The 25,029-nt window shown below is 44.2% G+C and overlaps 4 protein-coding genes across 4 annotated transcripts; 2 read left to right on the top strand and 2 right to left on the bottom strand.

Annotated features, from left to right (window-relative positions):
• Positions 1-68: 68 nt before the first annotated feature.
• On the bottom strand, positions 69-22,561 carry LOC105103161 (histone H3). The gene is made up of 2 exons (XM_031436530.2): positions 22,106-22,561; positions 69-860 (listed from the first exon to the last, which is right to left on the bottom strand). Exons 1-2 carry the CDS (start codon positions 22,508-22,510, stop codon positions 447-449), a joined length of 819 nt encoding a protein of 272 aa, XP_031292390.2. The 5' UTR covers positions 22,511-22,561; the 3' UTR covers positions 69-446.
• On the top strand, positions 7,641-8,660 carry LOC105103160 (histone H4). Its single transcript, XM_031436525.2, has one exon. It carries the CDS (start codon positions 7,712-7,714, stop codon positions 8,021-8,023), a length of 312 nt encoding a protein of 103 aa, XP_031292385.1. The 5' UTR covers positions 7,641-7,711; the 3' UTR covers positions 8,024-8,660.
• Positions 22,562-23,595: 1,034 nt separating the features above from the next.
• LOC116148193 (histone H2A type 2-A) lies at positions 23,596-24,239 on the bottom strand. The gene has a single exon (XM_064477694.1). It carries the CDS (start codon positions 24,102-24,104, stop codon positions 23,712-23,714), a length of 393 nt encoding a protein of 130 aa, XP_064333764.1. The 5' UTR covers positions 24,105-24,239; the 3' UTR covers positions 23,596-23,711.
• A 76-nt stretch (positions 24,240-24,315) lies between these two features.
• LOC116148156 (histone H2B type 2-E) lies at positions 24,316-24,932 on the top strand. The gene has a single exon (XM_064477695.1). The coding sequence runs from the start codon at positions 24,469-24,471 to the stop codon at positions 24,847-24,849; it is 381 nt and encodes a 126-aa protein (XP_064333765.1). The 5' UTR covers positions 24,316-24,468; the 3' UTR covers positions 24,850-24,932.
• Positions 24,933-25,029: the final 97 nt, after the last annotated feature.

Below are 25,029 nucleotides of genomic sequence, written 5' to 3' on the forward strand. Positions count from 1 at the left end.
GCCTAGTTTTAGTGACTGTATAATTGAGCTGAAAACCCATTTTCACAACCCCTTATCACTCATGACTACCGTGTCATTTAATTTCTGTATTAAGACGTGCTAACGTTTACGTTATACAGCAGCTTGCTAAGCATTACAAACGACTGGTAGAGCACGTTATCCTCACTAAACTCTCGTCACAGAAATAGCAAGGCAAGCTCTCTAGAGTTAAGTCACAATGTAAGAGCGGTCTTGGCCGAAAACGACCTAGATCCCTAGAGATCCCTCTGGCATTGGACAATGTTAATTCCACATCCTCACCACCCAAACACCTGGGAGTTCCGCCAACCCTCTTCAGCTGTGCACAACAGAAACCGACCGAACTGAAAGCTAGTACAGCCACTCTTTATGAAAGACGTGGGTGGCTCTGAAAAGAGCCTTTAGGTCGTCTACCTAGACATAAAGCCTTAGGCCCGCTCCCCGCGGATGCGGCGGGCCAGCTGGATGTCTTTGGGCATGATGGTCACGCGCTTGGCGTGGATGGCGCACAGGTTCGTGTCTTCAAACAGCCCCACCAGGTAGGCCTCGCTCGCCTCCTGCAGCGCCATCACCGCCGAGCTCTGGAAGCGCAGGTCCGTCTTGAAGTCCTGCGCGATCTCGCGCACCAGCCGCTGGAACGGCAGCTTGCGGATCAGCAGCTCGGTCGACTTCTGGTAGCGCCGGATCTCCCGCAGGGCCACGGTGCCCGGTCGGTAGCGGTGCGGCTTCTTCACGCCGCCCGTGGCCGGCGCGCTCTTGCGGGCCGCCTTAGTGGCCAGCTGCTTCCGCGGGGCCTTGCCACCGGTCGACTTGCGGGCGGTCTGCTTCGTCCGCGCCATGTTTCACCAGCTTTGCTCACCAACCCCTAGGCAGCCTTATTTATAGACATAGCCTCGCCTTGATTGGGCCAGAAAAGCTAGGAGTTTCCAGAATTGTATCTCATTGGTTAGAATTCAATCCTATTTATCGGGGCAAAATTCAATCGTTTTTCTCTCTTCCCTTATTACTTTCCCTTCCCCGTGCTCTTCTATAATTTTATCGATCAAAGATTTTTTTCTTTTTTGGCCTTTTCCTTTAAAGCTTTAACTTTTGTAAGAGCAATCTATGCAGTGTTTTTGCACGCTTGGGATGTATGTTTTAACAAGTTCTTCACAAATACAAACGTGCCCTAGGTTTCAGACTGCATTTCCGGTTACTAGTTATTGTAACTCCTCTCCCAAAGCTAACATTTTATTTAGATCCTGACACTGTGCTAAGCGCGTTAGATGCGTTTCATAATGACTATGTTCAACAAAACAATATGCAGCTTAAGGAACCAAAAATTGAACTTAATGTTTACCTGATTCGGAACTCCGCCAAAGCTGTGTGCTGACCGGTACCAACTTACATAGTAGAGCCTTCTGCCTTTCTTTTGCCTTTTCCCCCTGGAATGCTGTTTTCTCCTCAATCCATCCATGGCTAATTAGATCCTATGGACGAACGCTTCTAAGTCACGGAAGATAAGCTGGAAATACTCATTTCTCCTTTACAATGTTCAGTAGTTTTAAGTAGTCCAGCTGCTTATCAGTCAGATTGAAAGTTGAAATGTCAAAGCAAATAAAGTATTAGTTGATTACTGAGTTGCTAGCATATTTTCTTCAATAAATTGTTTTCTGATGCTTTAAAGATTTATATCTTTTCTATTCTCTAAAAGGAAATTGAAAATCCTTTGCCTTTTAGTTTTTTCATATGCTTTGAAGAATTGCTCCGAAAATTGCATATAATACAACAACAGTCATGTAAGGTTACCAATGCTTAAAATTATAATAGTTACTATTAAAACTTGTAATGCTTATTTGATTGAAAAAGCATTATTTCATTTAAACCTTATGAAAACTCAAACCTGAGAACAAAAACAGGCCCAAGAGTCTCAAAACTTACCTTGATAGTGTCAGTAAGAATGATCATCTTCCTGAAGTCAAAATAAAATAAAAGTGATTCTGAGGGGATTTCCTGAACATTAAACACAAGGTAGAAATTTATATTATATATTCAAGTCTACTTGGGCAGCTGCAATCTCCTGCTTTAGGGAGAAGATCTAAAATGTCATGCAAATGTGTAACTGTTGTGAACAACCGTCACCCTCTCCTGTGATGGTTTTGTAATAATGCCTTACATATAGAGAGCACTACTCAGTATTTAAAAATTCTCTACATACAGTTTCTCATTTAATCCCAACTCTGTGAAATAGATGATATTTTCCTCATTTTATAGATAAAGAAACTGAGTCTCAGAGAAACTATGACTCATCCTGGACAACTAACAGGGACTGCATAATATTATAAAGCAAAAGAATGAAATTACAATGGATTTCCAGTTTCATCAGGCTTGGTATATTTTAAAGCACTGAAGAATTTTCTCACCATACAATCAAATTACTCAACTGAACTATTCCCATCAGAAGAGGAAACTGCTCAGGGCGGGCATCTGTATGACAGCCCAAAGCAGCCCACCCCAATGTCACATTTCTTTGAAATGTTCTTTAAAAAAAATTTTTTTTTTAATCTATGCAACTCTCGGCCATGATGTATAGATGTGTTCATTTAAACAAGAAAGAGATTCTCAAACTGTCTACTTATATAGAATCCAAGAGTCATGGGATTTGTTTTACCTTTATATCATAGAGAATAAAAACATTCCAAGAGTCCTCCTCTGGCTTAATAAAGAAATATTAAGAATTTCTACTTCTCAGAAACACAGTGATACCAATTTAAATATTAATTCCAAGGAAACCAATCAAATAAAATGATCAGAATGTACATTTTGAGGTGTTACAGGAAACATCCCTGTGACTATAACAATCTGTGATGGATGGTTGCCTTAGAAGTCACCTTTCAAAACAGAATTCAGATTCCTATTAGTTCAATTTCACCTGGTCTCCGCACTGGACAATAGAGCACTAGTCCCGTGAGGGTCTCAAAAGACCACGTTATCAGAAACAAGTTGAGAATGCAGAAGAGCCTCTGCTTTGCTGAAGCTGTGTGGAAGAGGGATGGTTTTCTCCTTTAATATCTCTGAAGTTTCTTTCATCAGAAATATTAAGAATCTGCAGTTTTAAGACTGAGCACTGAAATTTCATTATTTAGCACTGGGGGGCAGGGTGGGGAACAGGCATGAGAAGCTTAAATTTTACCGTGGGAAATGGGCAAAATGTTAATAAGTGAATTATGAGGCATATGTTTTGTAGGTGCATGTGTTTGTTTTAATACAAAAGTAATGGACTAAATTAAAATACATATTCCAGGAAGACAATTTGTGTTTAGTTTTTGACTTCAAGTACACCCAGGGCTTCAAGTATCCCCATTGTGAGACTGAATCTTTGGTTTGTGGGCTAGTCGGGCCATGTGCCTGCTTGCCTTTCATTTTGAGTGGCCTGCAGCCCTGGACCAAATTGAAAAGCCATCGGATTTTGAGCTTTTTTTTCTTACTCCATTTTGAGCTATACTCATTCTCTTAACATCCTGCTCATTGGATAACCCCCCCCCCCAACCCTGTCCTTAACACTACTGCCTCTACTGTACAGTGAGGGGTCATGCAGGGGAGGCAAAAATTATCCTTGACCCTCTTAGGGTCCCTGGCTGGATCTGAACATTAAACTGACAAAGACAGATTAACAGGAGAAAAACACACAACTGAATTTGAGTTTTTCATGACACAGGAATATTCATAAGGAAACCAAGATCTGAAGAAACAGGCCTGAATGTTTTTATGCCAGGTTTGGTGAAAAGTGGGCAGTCGTGTAGAGATATGAGCAGTGAGATGATGAGTGTGGGTTAGTGTAGTAACCTGGGGAAAACAGCAAGGCCTGTCAGTTAGGGTTCTTCTGTGTATCCCTTTGTTTTTTAGAGAAAACGCTGCTCCTGTCCTCTGGATGTAGGGAGGGCACCTCTCACAAGAGGGTTTTATGACCTGTTTTGGGTGAGAAAGTCGGTGACCCTCCTGCTTCTGTCATTTTCTCAAAATTTCTTCAGCTTAAAATATTCAACATGCTAAGCTGACACATTTTGGAGTGGCGTGTCCTGAACCCCCTCAGTGGCAGTATACGTCACCCCTAAAATATGCCACTTTGGTAGAAGGATTATTTTGAGCTAAAGACACTTGAAAAACAGCAGATGCAAGAAGGGCACTCTGACCTCCCCTTTTCTTCCTTAAAACAGGAGATAAAACCCCCACGTGGAAGAGGTCTTCCCGCTACCAGGAGCGTAACCAGGATGGGGAATCAAAGCCAAGAGAAATCTGTACAAACAAACCTTATTAAACTAACCCATATCTTCCTATTTACTTCTCCACCTAGTTAACTCCCCTAGTTAACTGCACCTAGTTAACCGCCCAAGCCCTTTGGTCTTGTCATATCCCCAGAATTTATTGTACTTTGTTTTAAAAGATATAAATAAGCGTTGGGGCCTATATAGGTCTTCAGCTTCCTTCTGAAGATTCTTGTGTACACAGAAAAGTATTTAAATTGGTATGCTTTTTCCCTTTTGACCAGACTTATGTCAGTTTAATTCTCAGGCCCAATCACATGATCTAAGATGTAGAAGAAAAATTTTTCCCTCTGCTACAAGTTTACAATTTCTGACTTTCCAACCGTAACAGATCCCTGTGGACTGCAGTAGGTTAAACTAATGTTACACAGTATTTCAAAGTTATACAAATGAGGATTTTTGTTGTTGTTGTTCCATTAACCATCCTCATGAGATTTAAGCTACATTTTGTGGGAATTTTAAGGTCTATGTTTGTTTGTTTATAATAGAAATAAATTGGACTTTTTTTTTTTTTTAAATGTTCAGGCCACAGACGTTAGCATGACACTACTTTTGGTCTGTGGGGAAAATTAAGACAGAATGGTCACAACTCAAATGACACATAGCCTGTCTGCAAAAAAAAAAAAAAAAAAGTATTTTTTAACATACCTTCTTCCTCAATATTTCTTTCATTTAATTTTTGTAATCACCAGCATGTATATATTATTTCATTTAATATTCACAGCTACATGTGAATTGCTTTCTCAGTCTGAACTTCTTGCAACTGGGAAGGGGAGAGTTTATTTTGGAGAGAATTTTGTTTAGGTAATGCGTGATTAGGCTCCTGGGAGGAGGATGAAAAGTATTGAAAGGGAAGTTTGTAGATATTTGGATTCTGCCCAGGGTTCTGTTCCCTCTGACACCAAAAACCATCCCTTCTGTCAGCCTTGGCTTGTGGTTGTCTTATCATGTTGTGATTTGGTTGTGCCTTTCCTTTCTACTAGTGTTTAAAAGCAGTCAAATGCAGGAACTGTTCATTCTATAATTACTGAGCTTATGCTAGACATTGAACATGTCAATTTACAAAGAAAAATAAGCAAAAAATCACTGCCAGATAGTCGCGGGGGGGGAGGGGTTATGTAAGATGCAAAAGGCATTTAAATTAATATGATAGATTCTGTAAGAGTCGCTAAAGGGTCAGAAAAGAGCAAATGTGTTTTTCTGCCCTGAAGCAACTGAAGGAGAGGAAGACATTACAGGAGAGGAAAAAAAAATTTCCCTCTACCCTTCCGAGTTCTGAGCTGAAATTCTTGTAGTAAAAGACAGAGCAACAAGAGAAAAGCAAACAGAAGTTTATTAACATGTATACCTTATGCATACATGGGAGATACTTGGCAAAAAATGAGTAGCTCCTCAAAGTGGCTTAGAATTCAGACTTAAATACCATCTTCATGGGGAAAGGGGAGAGATCATGTAGGCCTCTTGGGGAGAGTAAATGATATTTAGGAAAGATGAATGGGCCCTTAGAAAAGATGAAAGGTATGACAGTTTGTGACAAAGTTTGTCTGAGTGTGGTGTTGACTTCTAGCCTCCTCTCCTGTGACAAGAGTCAATCTTCCCTGGTTGATGAAACCACCTGGGAACGGGATTCCTGTCAATAGAGTTCCTTTCTGAGGATCTGTCTTTAGGCAGAGGACTTCAAAGAAAGCCTGCCCCTGCATTTGCTGTTTTTCAAAGTACTACAGCTCAAAATAACCAATACACCAAGGCAGCGTATTTTGAGGCGGCTTATGCTCCTACCCTCCAGAAACTATTGTGAATTCCAGGGCGTTGATTTAGGTATGTGATCATGATGACAGCATTCAGTGAGCAGAGAGAGAACCCCTGTGTTTATGGAGTGGGAGGGAGGAGAATGTATTCCCTCGGCCCCCAGGAGAGCCATACCTTGGAGATTTTAAGTTTAATCTTTGGAGATTCTGAATTTTGAGTTTAAAATGTCCAAAGAACACCCAGGAGGAGCTACATGTCTGGAGCCCAGAAGTCTGGATAAAGCTATAGATTTAGGATTATTACCATATAGAAAGTAGAGCTAAAGGAGAGATGAAAGAAGGCACATAAGATTTTTTAAAAATAATAAACATGTCTCAGAAAAAATATAATTTTTTTTGATGCAGAAACCACATCTCCTGTATTCTTCTGCAGAAGGCCCAGGTAATGAACATGCTATCAGTAAGGACTCCAACCAATTTCATAAGGCAGCTTCTGGTAATGACTCTCAGTATGAAGCAGATGTCCTCTTGTGAAACCCAACTCAGCAAACTTTGTTAGCTCCACGTGGGCCTCAATGGGGACACTAATCTGGGCACTGAATCCTGGCTGAAAACATGGTCTAATTTAGAGGATCTGTAGAAACGGCGAATACGCTTCAGTCTTCTTTCTGTACGTATTGCTTCCTTCAGCAGAGCTCTACATGACCGTGCACTGGACCCACTGCCCTCCGTGGGAAGGCTGGGCAGTACCGTGAGAACAGCTCTCCTAGGATATGGTTTCTCCTGGGTGAGGAGCAATTAAAACAGAGACGAGACTCGGGAATCGTGGCGGTCTCCCCGCTTCCCTCTCCACACACATCCCAGCTGCCGCTGCTCTTGAACTCGCCTCCTGGGTCTGTCAGTCTAATTATGGGAACTCCATTGCTGCAGTTGTATGTAACCATCGCCCCGAAGCCTGGGATCCTTCTGTGGGGGTTAGAGCCGGCGGCACGCTCTCTTCTTCCCGTCTCTGGATTCTACTTGCTCTTCTGGTCTTCCCCACTAAGACCTTTCTTATTAATCTAAATTTAATGTTTTCTCCATCCACAGATGGAGAGAGACAGAGGCAGAAACAGCGGCAGAATCCAGAAGTTTGGATCCGAATTCTCCCCGGGACTCTGGCAAATAGATTTTTTTTTTTTTTTTAAGGTAAGAGTACGAGGGGGAAGGGGCAAGACAGGGGTAGGGGATCAAGAGGTACAAACTACTATGTATAAAATAAATAAGCTACAAGGATGATTATACAGCACAGAGAACATAGCCAATATTTTATAACTTTAAATGGAGTCTAATCTATAAAAAATGTTGACTCACTGTTGTACACCTGAAACTAATATAAAATTGCAGATCAACTATACTTCAAAAAATAAATAAGTAAATAAAATACAAATAAAAGGTGAGAGTCCGTTAGAGGGAGCTGCGGAGGTGGAAAAGTGTTGGGGAAGCAGCAGAAAAGAAATGACGAAATGCCTATCGGGCGGGGACAATTTAGAAGCTTCCCGCCCGCGCGCTTTCGGTTTTCAATCTGGTCCGATACTCTTGTATATCAGAGGAAAAGCCGCCTTCACAGTCCCCAGACTTGCCTCCAGATCACAGCTAGTCATGTCTGGGAGAGGAAAGGGAGGGAAAGGCTTAGGCAAGGGTGGCGCTAAGCGCCACCGCAAAGTCTTGCGAGACAACATCCAGGGCATCACCAAGCCTGCCATCCGGCGGCTTGCTCGGCGTGGCGGGGTCAAGCGGATCTCTGGCCTTATCTACGAGGAGACCCGGGGTGTGCTGAAGGTGTTCCTGGAGAACGTCATTCGGGACGCCGTCACCTACACTGAGCATGCCAAGCGCAAGACGGTCACTGCCATGGACGTGGTGTACGCCCTCAAGCGGCAGGGACGCACCCTGTATGGCTTCGGAGGCTAAGCTGCCCCTTCTGAGCTACGTGTGACAATCTCAAAGGCCCTTCTTAGGGCCAACCACACAGTCATTAGAGGAGCTGGACACCTGCTGAAAGTAGAGGTAAATTTATGTTTGGCTGTTGGCTGGAGTAGGGGTCAGAAGTTTGGGAGGCAGTGATTCCCCAAACCGCTGAGAGCCTTGAAGACCAATGCCAGTTACCAAAAGCTGCCTTTCACCAGTCGGCCTTCACTGTTACCAACCTGAAGGGCTATCATACTCCAGATATAAGTCACTTCTTGGTTTGCTTTTGAGTGTGCTGTCATTTGTGGCCGTTGGACCAGGCTGTGGGAAGTACTCTGGGCTTCACTTCCCACCCTTGCAAAGGAGGGGAGGGGAGGGGAGGGGAGGGGAGGGGTTAGCTGGGCAGCTTGATGGCTGAGTTCACATTGGATGTTCTGACATTAAGAGCCCCACCTGAAAAGGTGCAAGAGCACTAGTAAAACCAAGTCCAGCCACCAACTATTCAAAAATGAGGTAAATTAGGTCAGAGGTGAGCTCATTGATGCTGATTTAAAATATGCCTGATGAATTATTTGGCCAATGTATGAAAAGTACTCTTGGTTCCCTTTTTCATGCTAAATTAAAAGGCCCTTCACAATTACCTGTTGAGAGTATTGTGTGTGTGTGTGTACCAGCTTCAAGGGAGAATTTAGTCAAGGACCTATGAGACATGAGATCCGTCTTTCAGTGACAACATTGCAAAGATAACCGATGCAGAAGAAACAAGTATGAACCTTCTATAAAAGCTGAGCAAACTAGAATCTTACTGTCATGAAAGCAAGCAAGTCTTCAAGAAACAGCTCAGGCATGTCACTGTTCTGTTAGGTCCTGCTGTAATTAAGAATAAGAGACTGGCAGAAACATACCCACCATCAGTACAGAAAGCACAGTTTAGTTTTTGACAAGGCAGAAGCAAATCATCCTATAACACCATGGTAAAAAAAATTTATAGTAAGCCATTCTCTATGCTACCATTTCTAAATTGCCCTGATGAGGGTTGAAATGTAGGTCCGTACCTCTCATCTTTGAACCAATTATAGTTTTGCAGGCTTAGGATTTTACAGCTAAATCTGGCTGTGTATGTAGCCAAGAAGAAATTCTAGAGAAGAAATTCAGCTCCCAAGAGGTAAGTCAGCTGTTGCTTTATCGGTCTCCACACTTGGTAGCTCTCATTATTATCAAATACTTGAGGGTGAACTAGGTTTAAAACATGGTGCTTACCAATGGAGACCCTAGAAAGTCAAAGGTTGTGAGACTTGCCCTCTAGGAGCTTACTATCAGAATGGGGAGGAAAATAATGTCTAAAATACATGCGTGCATGCGTACATACTTATATGCACAGCTCAGTAGTACATGGTGGCATATATTCAGTATGAGAAATGCAGATGAGAATTACTATGAATCCTAACACCACGGAAGTCACTGGCTGCTGGGAAGTGGGCAAGCTTGGCAGTCGAGAGGCTTGTGTCAGGCTGTGAAGGAGCAGAACACCTGGCATCCTAGTAAGACATACAGTAAAGGGGAGCGGGAGGATCCGGAAGGGAGTGGCAAGAATACATTTGTGAAGATGTGCAAGGTGAGAAATAAGAGGATGTTCAAGGTGTTTCATCTTCCCTTTAAATTAAAATATCACCTGCAACTGATGGCATTTAGATTTCAAATATCATTTTTTTTTTAAATTAAAGGCAATGCAGATTGTATATATTTGATCCTTAATGAGACACTCTGGAGAAGGAGATATCAAAAGTTGGAAGAGAAACCAAAGAATAATGGAAGGGGGGAGGGAACATGTCCATTGTCTAAATTAGTGGTTCTCAAAGTGTAGTCTCTAATCCAGGAGCATTAGATCACCTAGGAACTTGTTAGAAAAGCAAAATCTTGAACCTACTCCAGACCTATTGCATGAGAAGCTCACAGGGGTGAGACCTAGAAATTTGTGTTTTAACAAACCCTCCACTTGGTTCTGATACACATTAAAGTTTGAGAATGGTCTCAGTAACAGTGTTTTTTTAATCAAAACTATTTGGAATCTGAATACATATGCCCTAACTTACCTACCGTAATGTTAAGTTTTGCTTTCTTTATGGAAAAAAAATTAGGTGAATGATTCTAATAAATTTTTTGTAGGATAAAATATTACAGGAGGAAAAAGGTAAAATAGCTTATTTCCTCAAAGCATCTAGGGCAAAAAAAAAAAAAAGGATGTATGAATAAAAAATATAGTCAGCTTGTTTAACTAAATATTATTGTTTTGTATTTTTAACAATATTGAATTTCATAGTCAATGGATATGTTTCTTTTCTCTTCCTAAATTTCTCCAAGATCTTGTCCTTTAACTATTAATTTTTCATCTTCTTTATAGTGACTTTAACAGTGATCCTTATTCCCACCTTGTCTACTCCACAAAATACTTTTATCATAGGGCATGACTGAATCCTCTGATAGCCATATCCAGCCTCTGAATATTGCCAAATTATAGAATACGCATTGTGCATTTTTGTGTTAATAAATGGCTTTTTTGTTGTTGTTGTTCTTAACTATCTGTAACAGTGAGGAATATAATGCTATTTCATCTCTGATTTGCTAACAAAATACTTTCCTTCCCATTTCTACCCATAAGTCACTCACGTGCTCTCTGTAAGCCAGCCCTGGTTGCCAACACTTTCCCTCCATGGGTGAATTCAGGATTTCCACTAGAATACACGTGTACAAATTGTTCTCATCCAGTCTGCACATCTACTTCCATTACTCCGGTCATAGAGGCACTTAAGTGTCCCACTGGCTAATCAGGCTTCACAGTAGACCAGTCTGAAGCCTTATCTTTCCTCTCCAGGCTCCCTACTTCTCTGAATAACAGCATTATCCTCTTGAAGGCTAGATGCTCCTGTCATCTTTCGGGACATTCTTATTTTCTTCCTTTGAAATCTTTTACTCTGAACTTTATATTGTAGCTATTGATATACATGTTATTTCTCTACTTGAGCCAAAAGAATTGAATTGTCATTAATGCAGAATACTACTAGTATATACAAATATATATGGATGTATAGAGAATTATCAACAAGAACGTTCACAAAAATTTAAGAGTGATTTATAGGTGTTGATTTTTGTTACATTTATAGAGTACTTTTGAACTGTTCAGAAGTTTAAAAATAAGCATGTACAATTTCCCCCAAAAAGGTGATAGACAGATAGATAGATAGACAGACAGACATAGGGAGATAATCTGGGCTATATGAACCATGGAAAATCTTAACTTTGTCAAAGTTCAATTTTCTCATCTTTAGTGTGGCTGAGAATTCCTGCCTTTCTCACAGGAGTACTTCAAGGATCAAAGAAAAATACTCTGTGTAAGACTAAAGTAAAATCTTTCTATGTGAAAGCTTTATAGTGACAAAGAAACCAAAGTTGATGTATTTATTGCCTATTTCACCCAATCTAGCTCTTCCATGCTCCATAGTCCCTGGGGAAGAGAGGGAGTCAGTATAGCCAAAATTTAGAGAACAAAGGAGACAGTGGGTAAAGGTGACTATGAACAGGTTGGCAGGGCCAGATTTTTTCAGAATTAGACCAGAAAAATGTAAAATCTTCAAGAACCAAAGAGACTCCCCAGCTGACTTGACTGTTATAATGTGTTAAATGTATTATTTAAGAATATTCAATTATTCTATAGAAAATAGGAGGAATAGACAAATAAAGAGAAGTTCCTTGTAGATAATAAGTAAGCACAGCCTGTGAGAGAGGGTAGACTTAACTAAACAGAGCATCTTCCAACATAGATATAGGAAGGGGTGGAGGACCAAGTAAGCACCATGTCAAATACACGTGAGGTACCTGAGGTACCCAGTGTTTACGTCTTCTATCAGTCATCCATTGGTGACAACCACTGTTGCCTATATTGTCCTCTGCATGCTAAACACAGAGAAATCCATAGCTATTCAGCAGGTTATTGGTGAATTACAACTATGGCCAGGCATACTTGCCCCTGTGTCTCACTGATCAAGCAAGTGTAAACTGGCTTCAGGCACCTTCTATCTGCTGAGTCCCCTTGCCCACTTCCATTTCTAGTCCTTTTAAATGCAGCATCAGTGGGGAAGGCTAACGCCCTAGAGCAAGACATGACAGAACACCATGTAACCCAGGAGTGGATTCTGTGTTGTACTTCCCCCATCACCACACTCTGTTCTAAGTGTGTTAACTTCACTCACCACTTTCGCCTTGATCCTTGTTTTATGTTTTAAATGGACTCAGTTAACTGTGTGATTTGAACATCTTCATTTGGCCTATGAGCCTTTCTGTTCAGTGAACTCTGGGATTTCTTATCTGGTGATAGAAGACTATGATTACAACAACGTACTTTCTTATCACAACAACCTTATTATAGAAGAGGGCTGGAAATAAGGTGAGGGGGTTGGGGGAGGAGAGAACATGGGGTTGTGACCATCCAGGTACCAGATGGTACCCTAAGCATATCTAGTTCTTGCAATGAGGCAGCCTTTAAAGTGAAATGGTATCCTGGCTGAATAATGGCAGCCACTGAGGTCATCTTCCTCCATGCTTTTCCCAGCTTTCTGACAGCAGTTTGGCTTCCCAGATAGATTTGCCTGCAGGGAGTTAATGGGCTGATGAGTTACATTTCTCGTTGGAAATTAAGAGCATGAGTTCTGGAACCAGACTATTCAGGTTAGGATCTTAACATCCCATTTACTAACAGTGAAACCTGGGGGAAATTCCTTAATCTCTGAGCCTCATTTTCTTTATCAGTAGCATTACGATGAAAAGAATACCTATTGTATCAAGCTTTTATGCGAGTAACATGTATTAATATTTATAAAGCAATAAGCACTGTGAAATTCAATAAATGCTAATTCCTATGAATGATAGCAATTATTACTGGGGGTTATGAATCTGTCCCTTGAGAGTCTGGTCAGTGGGATCTAGTCCCTCAGAGCTCACCACCCCTGGCTTATCAACAAAATGAAATTTCTGAGCCTACAGAGCCAAGGACCAGAGGCTGGAAGGGAGTGAGCATGGGTATAATGTCCTGTGTGAGTGGCCAGCAATTCATTTCCTTCACTGCTGCTTCACGATGCAATAAGACTGAATGCAACAACTTCCCAACCATTAAAGACAAAATCCAGGTAGCAAAGGAAGAGAAAAGGGGGGAAAGATCAACCAAAGAAACACAAACCCCAAATCAAAACCTGGCTGAGGAAAATTCAGTCAGGAGCTCAAAGTTTAGCTCTGAGCAGGGACTCCTATGGGCCGGAGAGGGCCCACTGCCTTAAGAAAGAAAGTTTGCAAGATCAGAAAACACTTCACATTTTGCTCACCTGGTCTAGGAGGGAGCATGAGATTCAGAACTAAATAATAAACCAACCAAATTTAAAAGTTTCCCAATGTCCAGAGCCAGTTGTACCAAAACTCTGGGAGGCCAATTTAGTAATACCTATCAAAATAACCATTCAGATATACGGAAAATGAGCCCCAAGTTATACGTACAAGGATAATAACTCGTGACGGTGTTTTCAGTAGCAAAAATCTGGAAAACAAGTATCAATATGACTTTATGTAAATAAAGACACATCCATTAAATGTAAACTGTGTATTCCTTAAAAAGAACAAAGAAGATTGATACAGAGGCATTTTTATATCTATAAAGTTGATATAGAGTGACTTCATATATAAACATAAATATACATGTATATAAAGATCCCCCCCTTTGCTTTTTTACTTTTATATAAAATATATGTATACATTTTTTACTTATATATTTCACTTATATATAAAATATGTATATTAAGTGAATTAAAAACAAAAGGCAGGACAGTGTGTCTTCCATGTAAATTGTCATATAAAAACATTGGTAAATAAATAGAACATTTTTCTGGAAGTACATAAGAAACTTGTAACAGTTGTTACCATTATGAAGAGGAAATGAAGTAGGAGCCTGGGAAGAAGAGGATTTTGCTTTTCTTTTTATTCCTTTCAGTTCTGTTGGATTTGCTCTCAAGTCAAGTCTCACTTTTATTGTATGTGTGCATCAACAGAAGTAATCTAGACAGTAGGATTATGAGCCATTTTGTTTTTCCATTTTAAATCTTTATTATAAAAAATGCTCAATGTTTTAAAAACATAGGAGGGTGGATAAACCATCTCAAAACGCCTAGCCTGGTGCCTGGCACATGGTAGACAACACATATTAGGTAAGTCTTTAAAAAGAGAGTTTTATAAATTGAAAAAGAAAAGAATTCACTAAACAGGTGTCTCTGTTTCAGCAGGCGTTCCCCTGGGTGAAATCCCACGCCCATCTTGGTGTGTGTGTGTTTGTTTTGCCTTGTTTGTTAATGAGGCCTGATGATAGGTTGCTTCTCCGCTGGGCTAACCACACCCTAAAGGGCTGAACCTTGGAGAACCTTGAAACTAGGCAGAGACTGGACACAACAGAATAAAACCTGGAGTTGTTGGTTGATCCCGAAGCAAGTTGAGACTGATATTTTGAGAAGGTTAGTCTGGCTGAGCTGTGCACAGAGGACTGAACGCCAAAGAATTAAAACTAAAACCAGTTGGGGGGCTGCTATGAGCTATATAGGGCCCTGAACAAGAATGGTGGCAGCAAAAAGCAAACAAACATACAAACAAAAATTTTAAAAAATAATAATAAAAAAATGGTGGCAGCAGGACTGAAGGTTGGAAAAATCGATGGAGATGGAAGGAGGCACAGAAATCTCTGGTTTCTCTAAACTTGAAATGGTCACTGGGGCTGAATTTAGATGTCTCCCTTCAATTTGAGGCAATTTTGAAACTAAAGAGTAATGAGGAATAGTTCCCATCTGTTGAATATCTACTATGTACAACTTAATATAGTTTGCATAGTTTACAAATCTTCAGAACAGCCCCAAAAGGTAATTAGCACCATGTTACAAAGCAAGAAACTGATGTTCATACAGTTTAAATAACTTGGCGTTCTCTGATACACTATGAGTCTCCAGAATCTTACTAAAATACTGGTCTAAATTTTTTAAATCACAAATAATCTGAGGATCTTTAATACATTTGCTATACTTGTTTAATAGAACTATACAATATCGGTGCTGAAAAGGACCCAGGAAATCATGTGGTCCAATTTCCTCATAATGTTCCTTCTGGTTTCAGGACAAAACTCTAGCTTCCCTTCCCCACCAGATCCCTCCCTAAGTGGTGTAGATGTTCCTCAGAGGCCTGTCCTTTGGGCCATCCCTTTATAAGCTCTTCCCAGGGACTCCCAGGGGTTCCTCTAGCTCTTCTGGGCAAACAAGGAAATCCAGCTGGGTCTCTACACTCCCAGCTGCCTGAAGGCCATGGCCATTGGCCTCTCCGCTTCGATACCTCTGTCCCAGTGTGGCCTGAACTCCTCAGCAGCAGTCCCTCCCAGGCTGCCTTTCCTGTGAGAGTGGCATCGTCTCCCAGTCACTCAGCAAGAAGGGCTCGAGACACCTTTGATTGCTTTCGGCTGCAACAACCTCCTACCCCTTCCCCCACCCAGGTTCAGGGGGTCTTCCACACGCCATGACGTCAAAACCTCCCCCCCAGCTCGTTGCTGTGGCTGCTTCCTTCGTGCTCAACCCTCAGCCGCTCTCACCTGCTACGTCCCTGAGGCCTGGGACTCGGCCTCCTGCCTCGGATGCTGCTCACTTCTCACTCCTTTCCTCCCCAAGATTAGCCTCCTTTACACACAGCTCTGATTATGTTACCCACCTGCTTCAGGCCCTGTCCAGTTTTGGTTTTCCTCGCTTTTCTAATTTTCTTTTATCCTCATTTCCCTATCTTTTCCCCATTCTCCCTCACAGAAAACCATTCTGGTATGTTTAAAGTCTCTTTATTTCTGTATATGATTGCAAAATACATTCATGTGTTTTGAATTTTCATAAATAATATTTTTAAATCTCATTCCCTTTATTGCCTCATTTCCCTCAGAATTATGTGTTTAAGTTCTGTCCTTATAGTTACGTGTCCATGTAATCCACTGTCTCTCATTGCTGCAGAGGACACTGTGGAGCGTATTCACCACATTTTCTCTGCTCACACTCTCAGTGATGAATGCCCACATTGTTTCTAATGCTCCATCATACTTGTCAGGTTCCCTGAGAGAACATGTGAGAATTTCTTTTGGATAAATACCCAGAAACAGAATTGCTGGTTCCTATGATGTGTAACCTTAACTGGCCTCAGAAGTACCAGGCTTCTCTCCAGAATGGCTGCCCTAGGCCACACCCCACCAGCTGTGCACCAACCTTCTAAGCCCTCCAACCTGACCAACACTTGTTATGGAAATGACAGGCCAGCCAAGAAACAAGCACCTCTCGGATGGTTGGAGTACTCAGATTTATTACCCCGGCGGGCTCAGAGGGGCTTCTGCTCCGAAGCTCTGAGCACCTCCAAGATGTGTGCATGGGGTTTTATAGGGTTAATTACAAGCCTGGGGGCTGTTAGCCAATAAGGCTCGAACAGCAAAACCAAGGAATCAGCACACTGGAACTTATCTATTAGGAACAGATCACGTTACTGACACTTGTTGAGCTTGGATTTACGAGTTAGCTTGTTAGCCCAGTAAACTGACACTAAACTTCAGATTTACGAGTTAGCCCAGCAGAACTTCGATCAGTAAACCGACACTTATTACACTTAGATTTACGAGTTAGCTTGTTAGCCCAGCCCGGCTTTTCCTTCACACACTTAGCATTATTCGGCTTTCCATGATTTGCCAGAGTACCCAGCATAAAGTGGTACCTCCTTATTGCTTTCCTTTTAGTACTAGTATTTATGAGCATTTCTACAAATGTTTTTTTCTTCCTCTTCTTTAATCCTTTCCCCTACACTCTTCACAGATTAAAATCTACCCCTCTCCAATTTGGCATTTTAAGTCCCCCAGTAAGCTGGCCTCAAAGGCCCCACCACTGAAAAGTCATTTGCCATTCCTGGTCTTGGTCCTCCCTGTGGCCTGGCCACCACTCATAATTCTCCTTACCTTTTTCTGGTTCCCTGCCCCATCCCAAGTTCTCCTACAAGAAGAGCTCTTGAGTCCCTCAGTTAGAATTGTCCTTTCCCTCTGAACTTCCAGATAATTCATCTGCACCTTTCTCTGCCACCTTTCACATGTGCCTTCATTATAGTGCATGTCTTCTCACAGAGCCTGAAGACCTGGTTCCCATTTCTGCAAACTCATATACATGTCTCCAGCTGTGAAGAATTGCCAGGCTTCTTTGAACAAAACAAAGAATTTTTAATTGTGAGGTGATTTTACTTTATTCTTTGTAATTTTCTCTACTGCAGTAGTTTTCATTTGCAGGTTGTAACCCATGAGCAGGTGGTAAAATCAACTTAAAGAATGGGAGCCAGTATCTTTTATTAATGAAATAGAGAAGGATTGAAAATATCCAAGGTGCAACCCAAGTGAAAAAAAATCCTTTTGTATAACTTGTTTCATTTTAGATACCTGTGAATGTGCAGCAGGTAGTAATGTAAAATTATATCTTACTATAGTTTGGAGACAGAAGAAATCAGAGCTGTTATACAGATATAGTGATACTGTATCTCTGTGTGTAACTATTGTGTGTATTGTTTTCTTCTGAAGCAGTGAATCTAATACAAAAAGAAAAGCAAAACACAAGACCCAGGCTCAAGCTCTACCTCTGCTGTCTTCTGCTTATGTAACCCAAATCCCCAGGCGTCTCACCCTCAGCAGGTTTAATTTCTCAACTATTCAACAGAAATTTATTTTTTTATTGACATATAGCTGATTTATCATGTGTTAGTTTCAGGTATACAGCATACTGATTCCATTTTATATATATATACATACATGTGTGTGTGTATATATATATAACTGAATATATATATAGCTATATAACTGAATATATATATTCTTTTTCAGATTCTTTTCCATTATAGTTTATTACAAATATTGAATATAGTTCCCTGTGCCATACAATAGGTCCTTGTTGTTTATCTATTTTATATATAGCAGTGTATATTTTTAACCCCAAACTGCTAATTTATCCCTCCCTGCCCCATTTCCCCTTTGGTAACCTTAAGATTGTTTTCTATGTCTGTGAGTCTATTTTCAACAGAAATTTTAAAAGCCCTTCCTCCCTTTCAGGGCTATTGTGAAACTGGATGCAAGAAGGTGAGTAAAAGATGAGCCATAAGCCATCTAGGAACCTGGGTATTCTTACTGCCTGGACCACACAGTCTAGAAGCTGGGCATGTGTTGAAAATTATTCACCAATTTGTGTGTGTGTGTGTGTGTGTGCGTCATTCTTTTTTTTTCCATGACATGATTTTAATTGAGACTTACATCAATTCATATTAATGTCACTAATATTTACATCATCGATATAGCAATCATGCTACCAATATTGCTTTATGACTGTAAGTAAGGCTCTGTTCTAAGCACTTTGTGTGGGCTACATTATCTCTGTTCATCCTCACAGCAATCCTGAAGTGGGTGCAATTATGATCCTGCTTTACACATGACGAAGTGGAGATATTCTTCTCTTTGGAGCCCTTTCTTGGTTAAGGGTCAGGATCCCTTGTCGGTGGTGCGACATCATGTACACACAAACACCATGCAGAGAGAAGCAAAAAGTTCTCTATTTATTGATTCTTAGAAAAGGATTTATATAGAACATGCATGGTGCCTCGCATAGCATCTAAGTTATAACAATGTTAATAATTTTAAGCTAGTTAGGTTCCCAGGCTCCTGCAGTAAGCACAGGATGTTACATGATCAAGGACAGATTGTTTTAAAGTTTGTCACAAGACTTCATTAAGTAGGCCATCTCTTGTCCAGCCGGCTGTGCTTGTCTTAGGTTGTCCTCATCTGAGGCTCTTACCCGTCATTGGCTTTGCAGCCGTCCATACTGGATACATTAAATAGGCCATCTCTTATCCAGCCAGCTACGTGACATTTCTCACAGCTTGTTTATCAGTTCAGCCCATGGCTTATTCTCTAGAGCCTTCAGGCGGGGGCCTACAGCCCTGGCCCTACCCACCAAGAGGTCTCAGGGCTCAGCCCCAGTTCATTGTAGTAAGGACCCTAGACTTCTGTCTCCCAACCCCTTTCTCTCCTCTACCATCCTTTCTCCCCTTTCTGTCTCTCTTTATGTATACGTCCCTCTATGTTCCTGATCACATCTCAATTTCATATCAAATCCCCAAAAAGTCCTGTCAGCAGGGCTGAATCTGATGTCTTTGTGGATATAAAACCAGACACTCCTCCCCAGAGCTCCTGCATCCAGGAATAGACTGAGGGCGCTGGTGGGTGTGTAGCTCAGTGAACTCCTCTCTCAGTTCCTGTCACCAGGAGCAGGCTGTCTAGGACTATGGCCATTCATAGGTAAGGGGCATCTGGAATTTCCAGATGGGCAGTTTCCTGCTTCTGTATTGTGGGACTCCCTCAAGGACCTTGGAAGTTCTTCCCAGAGGTCCAGTACAGGCCTGCTCTTGATCTGTAACTTCGAGGACCCAAGAACTGGGGGCATCTTATGCTCAGCTCCTTCATATAAGGCAGAGTTGAAGATCAGGGGAATTGGGTCCTTCATCAAGCATCTCCTATCCACCTATGGTGTGCCAGGCACTATTGGGTGCTCATGCCACCCAATAAGGACAAATCCTCAGCCTGAGGAATGATGCCAGCCTAATGCTGAGGGTAGGGGATAGGAAGGGATGTAGGATAGGATGGGGAGAGGCGAGGAGGAGGGCAAAGAGGAGAAAGGGAAGGAAGGTCACAGAGGGCTGAATCTTGAAGAATGAGCAGGGATTCTCAGGGCTACAAAAAAGAGAAGGACATTCTGGAGAGGAGAAATGGAAACTGAAGCATTGTATACTTCGGGACTGAGGATGTTCTGAGGGGCTAGAACCTACCTCTTCAGCTGGCAGAGTGCTTGGAGCCCGAGGAGACTCTGGGAAATATCAGAGATAAATTGTATATTAAAATGACTTTTATTGGGATTTTTAAATTTAATAACTATTAATAGAGCACCTAAAAATAATTGAATACTTATTCTGGACCAGACACTGTGCTAGGTAATTTATAGAAACTGTCACTTAACATTTCTGACAACACTATTAGCAAGATACTGTTGTCACCATTTTACAAAGGGGACAAGTGAGGCTTACAGAGATTTACTTGCTGAAGTCACATGCCTGTTATATGGGCAAGACCAGGATTCAAATTCAGGTTTGTTTAACTCCAGAGTCCCTACTAATTATCAACCTCCACTGCTCTGACTGCCATGCAAAGGAAGGTGAACTTTATTCTGAAGGAAATGGGAAGAAGGTAGAAATTTTTAAAGAATGACTGTGACAGTATCAAAAAAATGCGTTTTAAAAAAGACAGCTCTCATGCGGAGTGGATGCTTAGTCGCAAGGCAGAGTATCAAGACAACATTTAATCCTCTAGAACAGGGCTGGTAAGGGCGTCTGTCTACCACAGATGGATAGACAGAGCGTGACAGAATTAAAAGTCAGATAGTAGATTTGACATCTGGTGACTCATGAGACTGGGACAAATGACAAGAGAAAGGAACTGCTGACCTGAAGAGATGGGGGAGGGAGGGTAAAGGTGTTTTTCAGTAAGATGGAGAATATGGAAGGGAAAAGATAGCTTTGGGAAGCAAGATGATGCAATTTTGGAAATAAGCTGAGTTTGAAGTAACTGTTATCCATTCAGGACCTGGCCACCAGGCAGTTAGAAATATTCTTGTAGAGCTCAGGACTGGAGTCCCAAGACAAGATACCAATCTAGGAGCACTTGGCAGAGTAGATATGGAAAGGCAGGGAATCCATGACCTCTCTTGAGTTTCAAAGAGGAAAAAATAACAGCCAAGGGCAGCATGAGTGAAACCAGGAATACTGATGGGGCCTGGCAAACAAAGAGGACATGAGAATGCGGAGATGGGGACCTAGAGAAGGATAAGTGTGATCAGGAAAGAGTGACCGAAGGACCAAGTCCTCTTCCAAGGAAACAAAGGTGGTGTCAAAAGGGCTGTAATACCCCTGTAGTTTCCCTCAACACACACAAATGCACCTGTCCCCCACTACTCTAAGAATTAAACCTGAACAAAGACTTTTTATATTTCTAAAAATCCCTGAAGACAGGCTACACACATGTCTGAAAAAAACATGCAAGGACATCTCCAAGTTGGAAGACAACGCTGACACAGGTTCAAGTTTTTAGAGACTACATCACGGAGTACAGTGATTCTCACTCGAACTGGGCAGGGAAATAGTCTGTTGAAGGCCCAGCTCACAAGAAAGTGGCCTTAGGGTCTATACATACACCCTGAATGGATTTTGATGAGGAACGAAGATGGGAGACATTATCCTGTCTAGCGAGGCCCTAAATTACCGATATTTTAAGACCAGGAAACCCGTACTTACTGGGCAGACTGGGACAGCCAGGGGGGGCGACCTCCCTCCCAAGCCGGAGGGCCCCGCAGGGTGGGGCCCTTTCTCGCGTGGGTGAGGAGGTAGCGGGCTCTCACCCATCCCCTGCTCTCAGCTGCCTAATCTAAAAGGCCAGCCCCTACGCGCTCTGGCCCGCGAATCCCGAGCGTCCCCTAGTGACTCTCCGTGGTCTCAGCGTGTCACTCCCCCCTCCCCCCCACCTCCCAGCGCGATTACAGCTCTGGGCCACCTTCGAGTGCGGAGACGCCCCGGAAAAGCCCGACCAAAGTGCGCAAAGCCCGCTCTTCCAGGATGGCCCGCGGCCGCCTCCAAGAAGCGAAGAGTGGGTGCCCTGGCCGCGCCCAAGAAAGCAGCGGCGACCTCGCCCGCCCAGATAAGGCGGCTAGCAGGCAGGGACTAGGCTCGATACCTGGCCCCTAGCCTACTTGCTGCACACCCAATTCTTTGCCCACTCTAGCGCCCTCTCCTCCCGGATTATAAGGTCTGCCGGAAGAACACTGACGAGTGGCACAGCTTCTTCCAAGTGCAGTTGTGAGTGGCTCTGAAAAGAGCCTTTGGATGTGATGGAACCTTGAGCCGAGCGCGCGCTTCTTAGGCCCGCTCCCCGCGGATGCGGCGGGCCAGCTGGATGTCTTTGGGCATGATGGTCACGCGCTTGGCGTGGATGGCGCACAGGTTCGTGTCTTCAAACAGCCCCACCAGGTAGGCCTCGCTCGCCTCCTGCAGCGCCATCACCGCCGAGCTCTGGAAGCGCAGGTCCGTCTTGAAGTCCTGCGCGATCTCGCGCACCAGCCGCTGGAACGGCAGCTTGCGGATCAGCAGCTCGGTCGACTTCTGGTAGCGCCGGATCTCCCGCAGGGCCACGGTGCCCGGTCGGTAGCGGTGCGGCTTCTTCACGCCGCCCGTGGCCGGCGCGCTCTTGCGGGCCGCCTTAGTGGCCAGCTGCTTCCGCGGGGCCTTGCCACCGGTCGACTTGCGGGCGGTCTGCTTTGTACGGGCCATAGCGAGCCAAAACACAAGATTACCAGCACAGCGCTACGCAGGGAGAGTAAGCGGGTCCCGGGCTGCGGCAGCACTCTTTATAGGCACTGTCTTTTACCCCCCCATTGGGCGGGACCAGAATTGAAAAGTCCCGCGCTGGCTGCCCATTGGCTGTGACGCCACCCACCTTCGAGCCACTCATTGGCTTGGGCAGAACCCTCCCTACCCTCGACCGCCCCTCCCCCTTCTACTTTCCAGTTTGCCAACAGTCTTCCGTGCCTTGTCTTTCTTCCGGCCGGAGAGTCGTCTTTGAGAGCAGCTAGGTCAGAGTGTTCCTCAGCCCTTCTCTCCCTAGAACACACTACCCGCGATACCCTCTTCCTTTCCGCGCTTTCTGGCTCCCGAACTGAACCGCAATCTCCCGTTTGTTCCCCCGCCCCGTGAACACCTGTTACCTTCTCTGAGCCCTCTAGTTGGTCTAACGGGTCGTTTTTTCCCTGCCTTTCCAGCGGAAAGTTACCTGCGCCCCGCCCCCACTCCGGGCGCAAGGCTCCGCCTGTGAAAGCCTAGAGTGGGGACCTGTATCTGCGTCGGGGAGGCACGTCTCTGACCAACCTCCCGCCTCCCCAAGACAGTAGGCTCACTTAAGCCAAAGCCCAGGTGTGCCACACCCCCGAAACTGCCCGCTCCCCTAACCGGCAGGGGTGTTCAGGGTGGGCTGTACGCGTGCGGGAACGTCCCCCTACTATGAGACCTCAAGTGTTGGTCAAGGGCCTCGGGAACAGCTACAAGTGCGCCCTGGGCACCTGACTCCCAGTTAAGAGAGCGGAGGCGAGGGGTGGGGAAGAGGAGTAGAAATCTGACAGGATACTTGAACCGAGCCCACCGTAGTGCCCCAAACTTTCTACCTCCACGTGCGTTAAGCCTTAGGCCTTAACGACTCCTCCACTCCCCGCCCCAGCAAGATACGGGGATAGTTTAAGCACTCGAACTCGACAGGCGAGGAACGGTTGGGAGGAACAGGCAAGTAGTACTCCCTCCCCCCCGCCAGTCTTCCTATCCCTGGGCTCCGCATTTACCACTGGAGCAGGGTGGAACTGAAAACATTTGTTATGGCTACTGCAACAACTCTTTATTTGAGAGAGTGAGTGGCTCTGAAAAGAGCCTTTGATTTCGCGGGTGCCCCTTCGAGACGAGGACTGCAGGGGGCTTCTTGCCGGCCTTACTTCCCCTTGGCTTTGTGGTGGCTCTCAGTCTTCTTGGGAAGCAACACGGCCTGGATGTTTGGCAGGACACCACCCTGGGCGATGGTGACTTTGCCCAGCAGCTTGTTCAGCTCCTCGTCGTTGCGGATAGCCAGCTGCAAATGGCGAGGGATGATGCGCGTCTTCTTGTTGTCTCGCGCCGCGTTGCCCGCCAGCTCCAGAATTTCAGCCGTCAGGTACTCGAGAACCGCCGCCATGTAGACTGGGGCGCCAGCTCCCACTCGCTCGGCGTAGTTGCCTTTCCGCAGCAGGCGGTGCACTCGCCCCACCGGAAACTGCAGACCAGCGCGGGACGAGCGAGACTTGGCCTTAGCGCGGGCCTTGCCTCCTTGCTTGCCACGACCAGACATGACAGCAGTAGTTTCTGTGAAGTAGCTCTCACTTGACAACCGGGAATAGTCGCCCTGAATGCAACCCCGCTTCAACCTTTTATAGGCAGAACGGCGATTGTCTACGGAGCACTCTGATTGGCTGCCGCACAGCTTTTACCTGGTAACCAATAGGATAGCTCAACCAGAATCCACTCATTTACATAACCTCGTCGCCCTCGCAGGAGCGCCACTGAAAACTCGCCAATCGCAACGCGGCGTAGTCAGAACCCTAATTTGCGTACCGCCTGTGTAAGTACCGAGTCGCTTCCGGTAGCCTCTGTGCTGCCGTTGGGTTTGCGTTCCTGGTTGTTCCCCGTTGTCCCTGCAGCTTGTGCTCGCCGTTATGCCTGAGCCGGCAAAGTCTGCTCCGGCGCCCAAGAAGGGCTCGAAGAAAGCCGTCACCAAAGCTCAGAAGAAGGACGGTAAGAAGCGCAAGCGCAGCCGCAAGGAGAGCTACTCCATCTACGTGTACAAGGTGCTGAAGCAGGTGCACCCGGACACCGGCATCTCGTCCAAGGCCATGGGCATCATGAACTCGTTCGTCAACGACATCTTCGAGCGCATCGCGGGCGAAGCGTCCCGCCTGGCGCACTACAACAAGCGCTCGACCATCACGTCCCGGGAGATCCAGACGGCCGTGCGCCTGCTGCTGCCCGGCGAGCTGGCCAAGCACGCCGTGTCCGAGGGCACCAAGGCCGTCACCAAGTACACCAGCTCCAAGTGAGCCCCTGCCAGGACGTGGCGCTCGCACGAGTCGCCGGGCCGCTTGCCGCCAAAGGCTCTTTTCAGAGCCACCCACCTTCTCAGTCGAAGAAGCTGTCATCTTGTTTACGTGGGTCTTCTGTTATGCCTTGCTTCGCTCTTTTGTTTCCTTTCCTAGTTAACCTTGAAAGGTCATACTCGT

This window comes from Camelus dromedarius, chromosome 23, assembly GCF_036321535.1.
Source record: "Camelus dromedarius isolate mCamDro1 chromosome 23, mCamDro1.pat, whole genome shotgun sequence".
Classification (NCBI taxonomy): domain Eukaryota; kingdom Metazoa; phylum Chordata; class Mammalia; order Artiodactyla; family Camelidae; genus Camelus; species Camelus dromedarius.

What these genes read in the sequence shown, in the direction of transcription:
- LOC105103161 (XM_031436530.2), bottom strand. Translation starts at nt 22,510, where the DNA reads ATGGCCCGTACAAAGCAGACCGCCCGCAAGTCGACCGGTGGCAAGGCC. An exon ending in GCCGCATCCGCGGGGAGCGG is followed by an intron (nt 861 to 22,105) that starts GCCTAAGAAGCG and finishes CAAAGCTGGTGA; the next exon opens with AACATGGCGCGGACGAAGCA.
- LOC105103160 (XM_031436525.2), top strand. Translation starts at nt 7,712, where the DNA reads ATGTCTGGGAGAGGAAAGGGAGGGAAAGGCTTAGGCAAGGGTGGCGCT.
- LOC116148193 (XM_064477694.1), bottom strand. Translation starts at nt 24,104, where the DNA reads ATGTCTGGTCGTGGCAAGCAAGGAGGCAAGGCCCGCGCTAAGGCCAAG.
- LOC116148156 (XM_064477695.1), top strand. Translation starts at nt 24,469, where the DNA reads ATGCCTGAGCCGGCAAAGTCTGCTCCGGCGCCCAAGAAGGGCTCGAAG.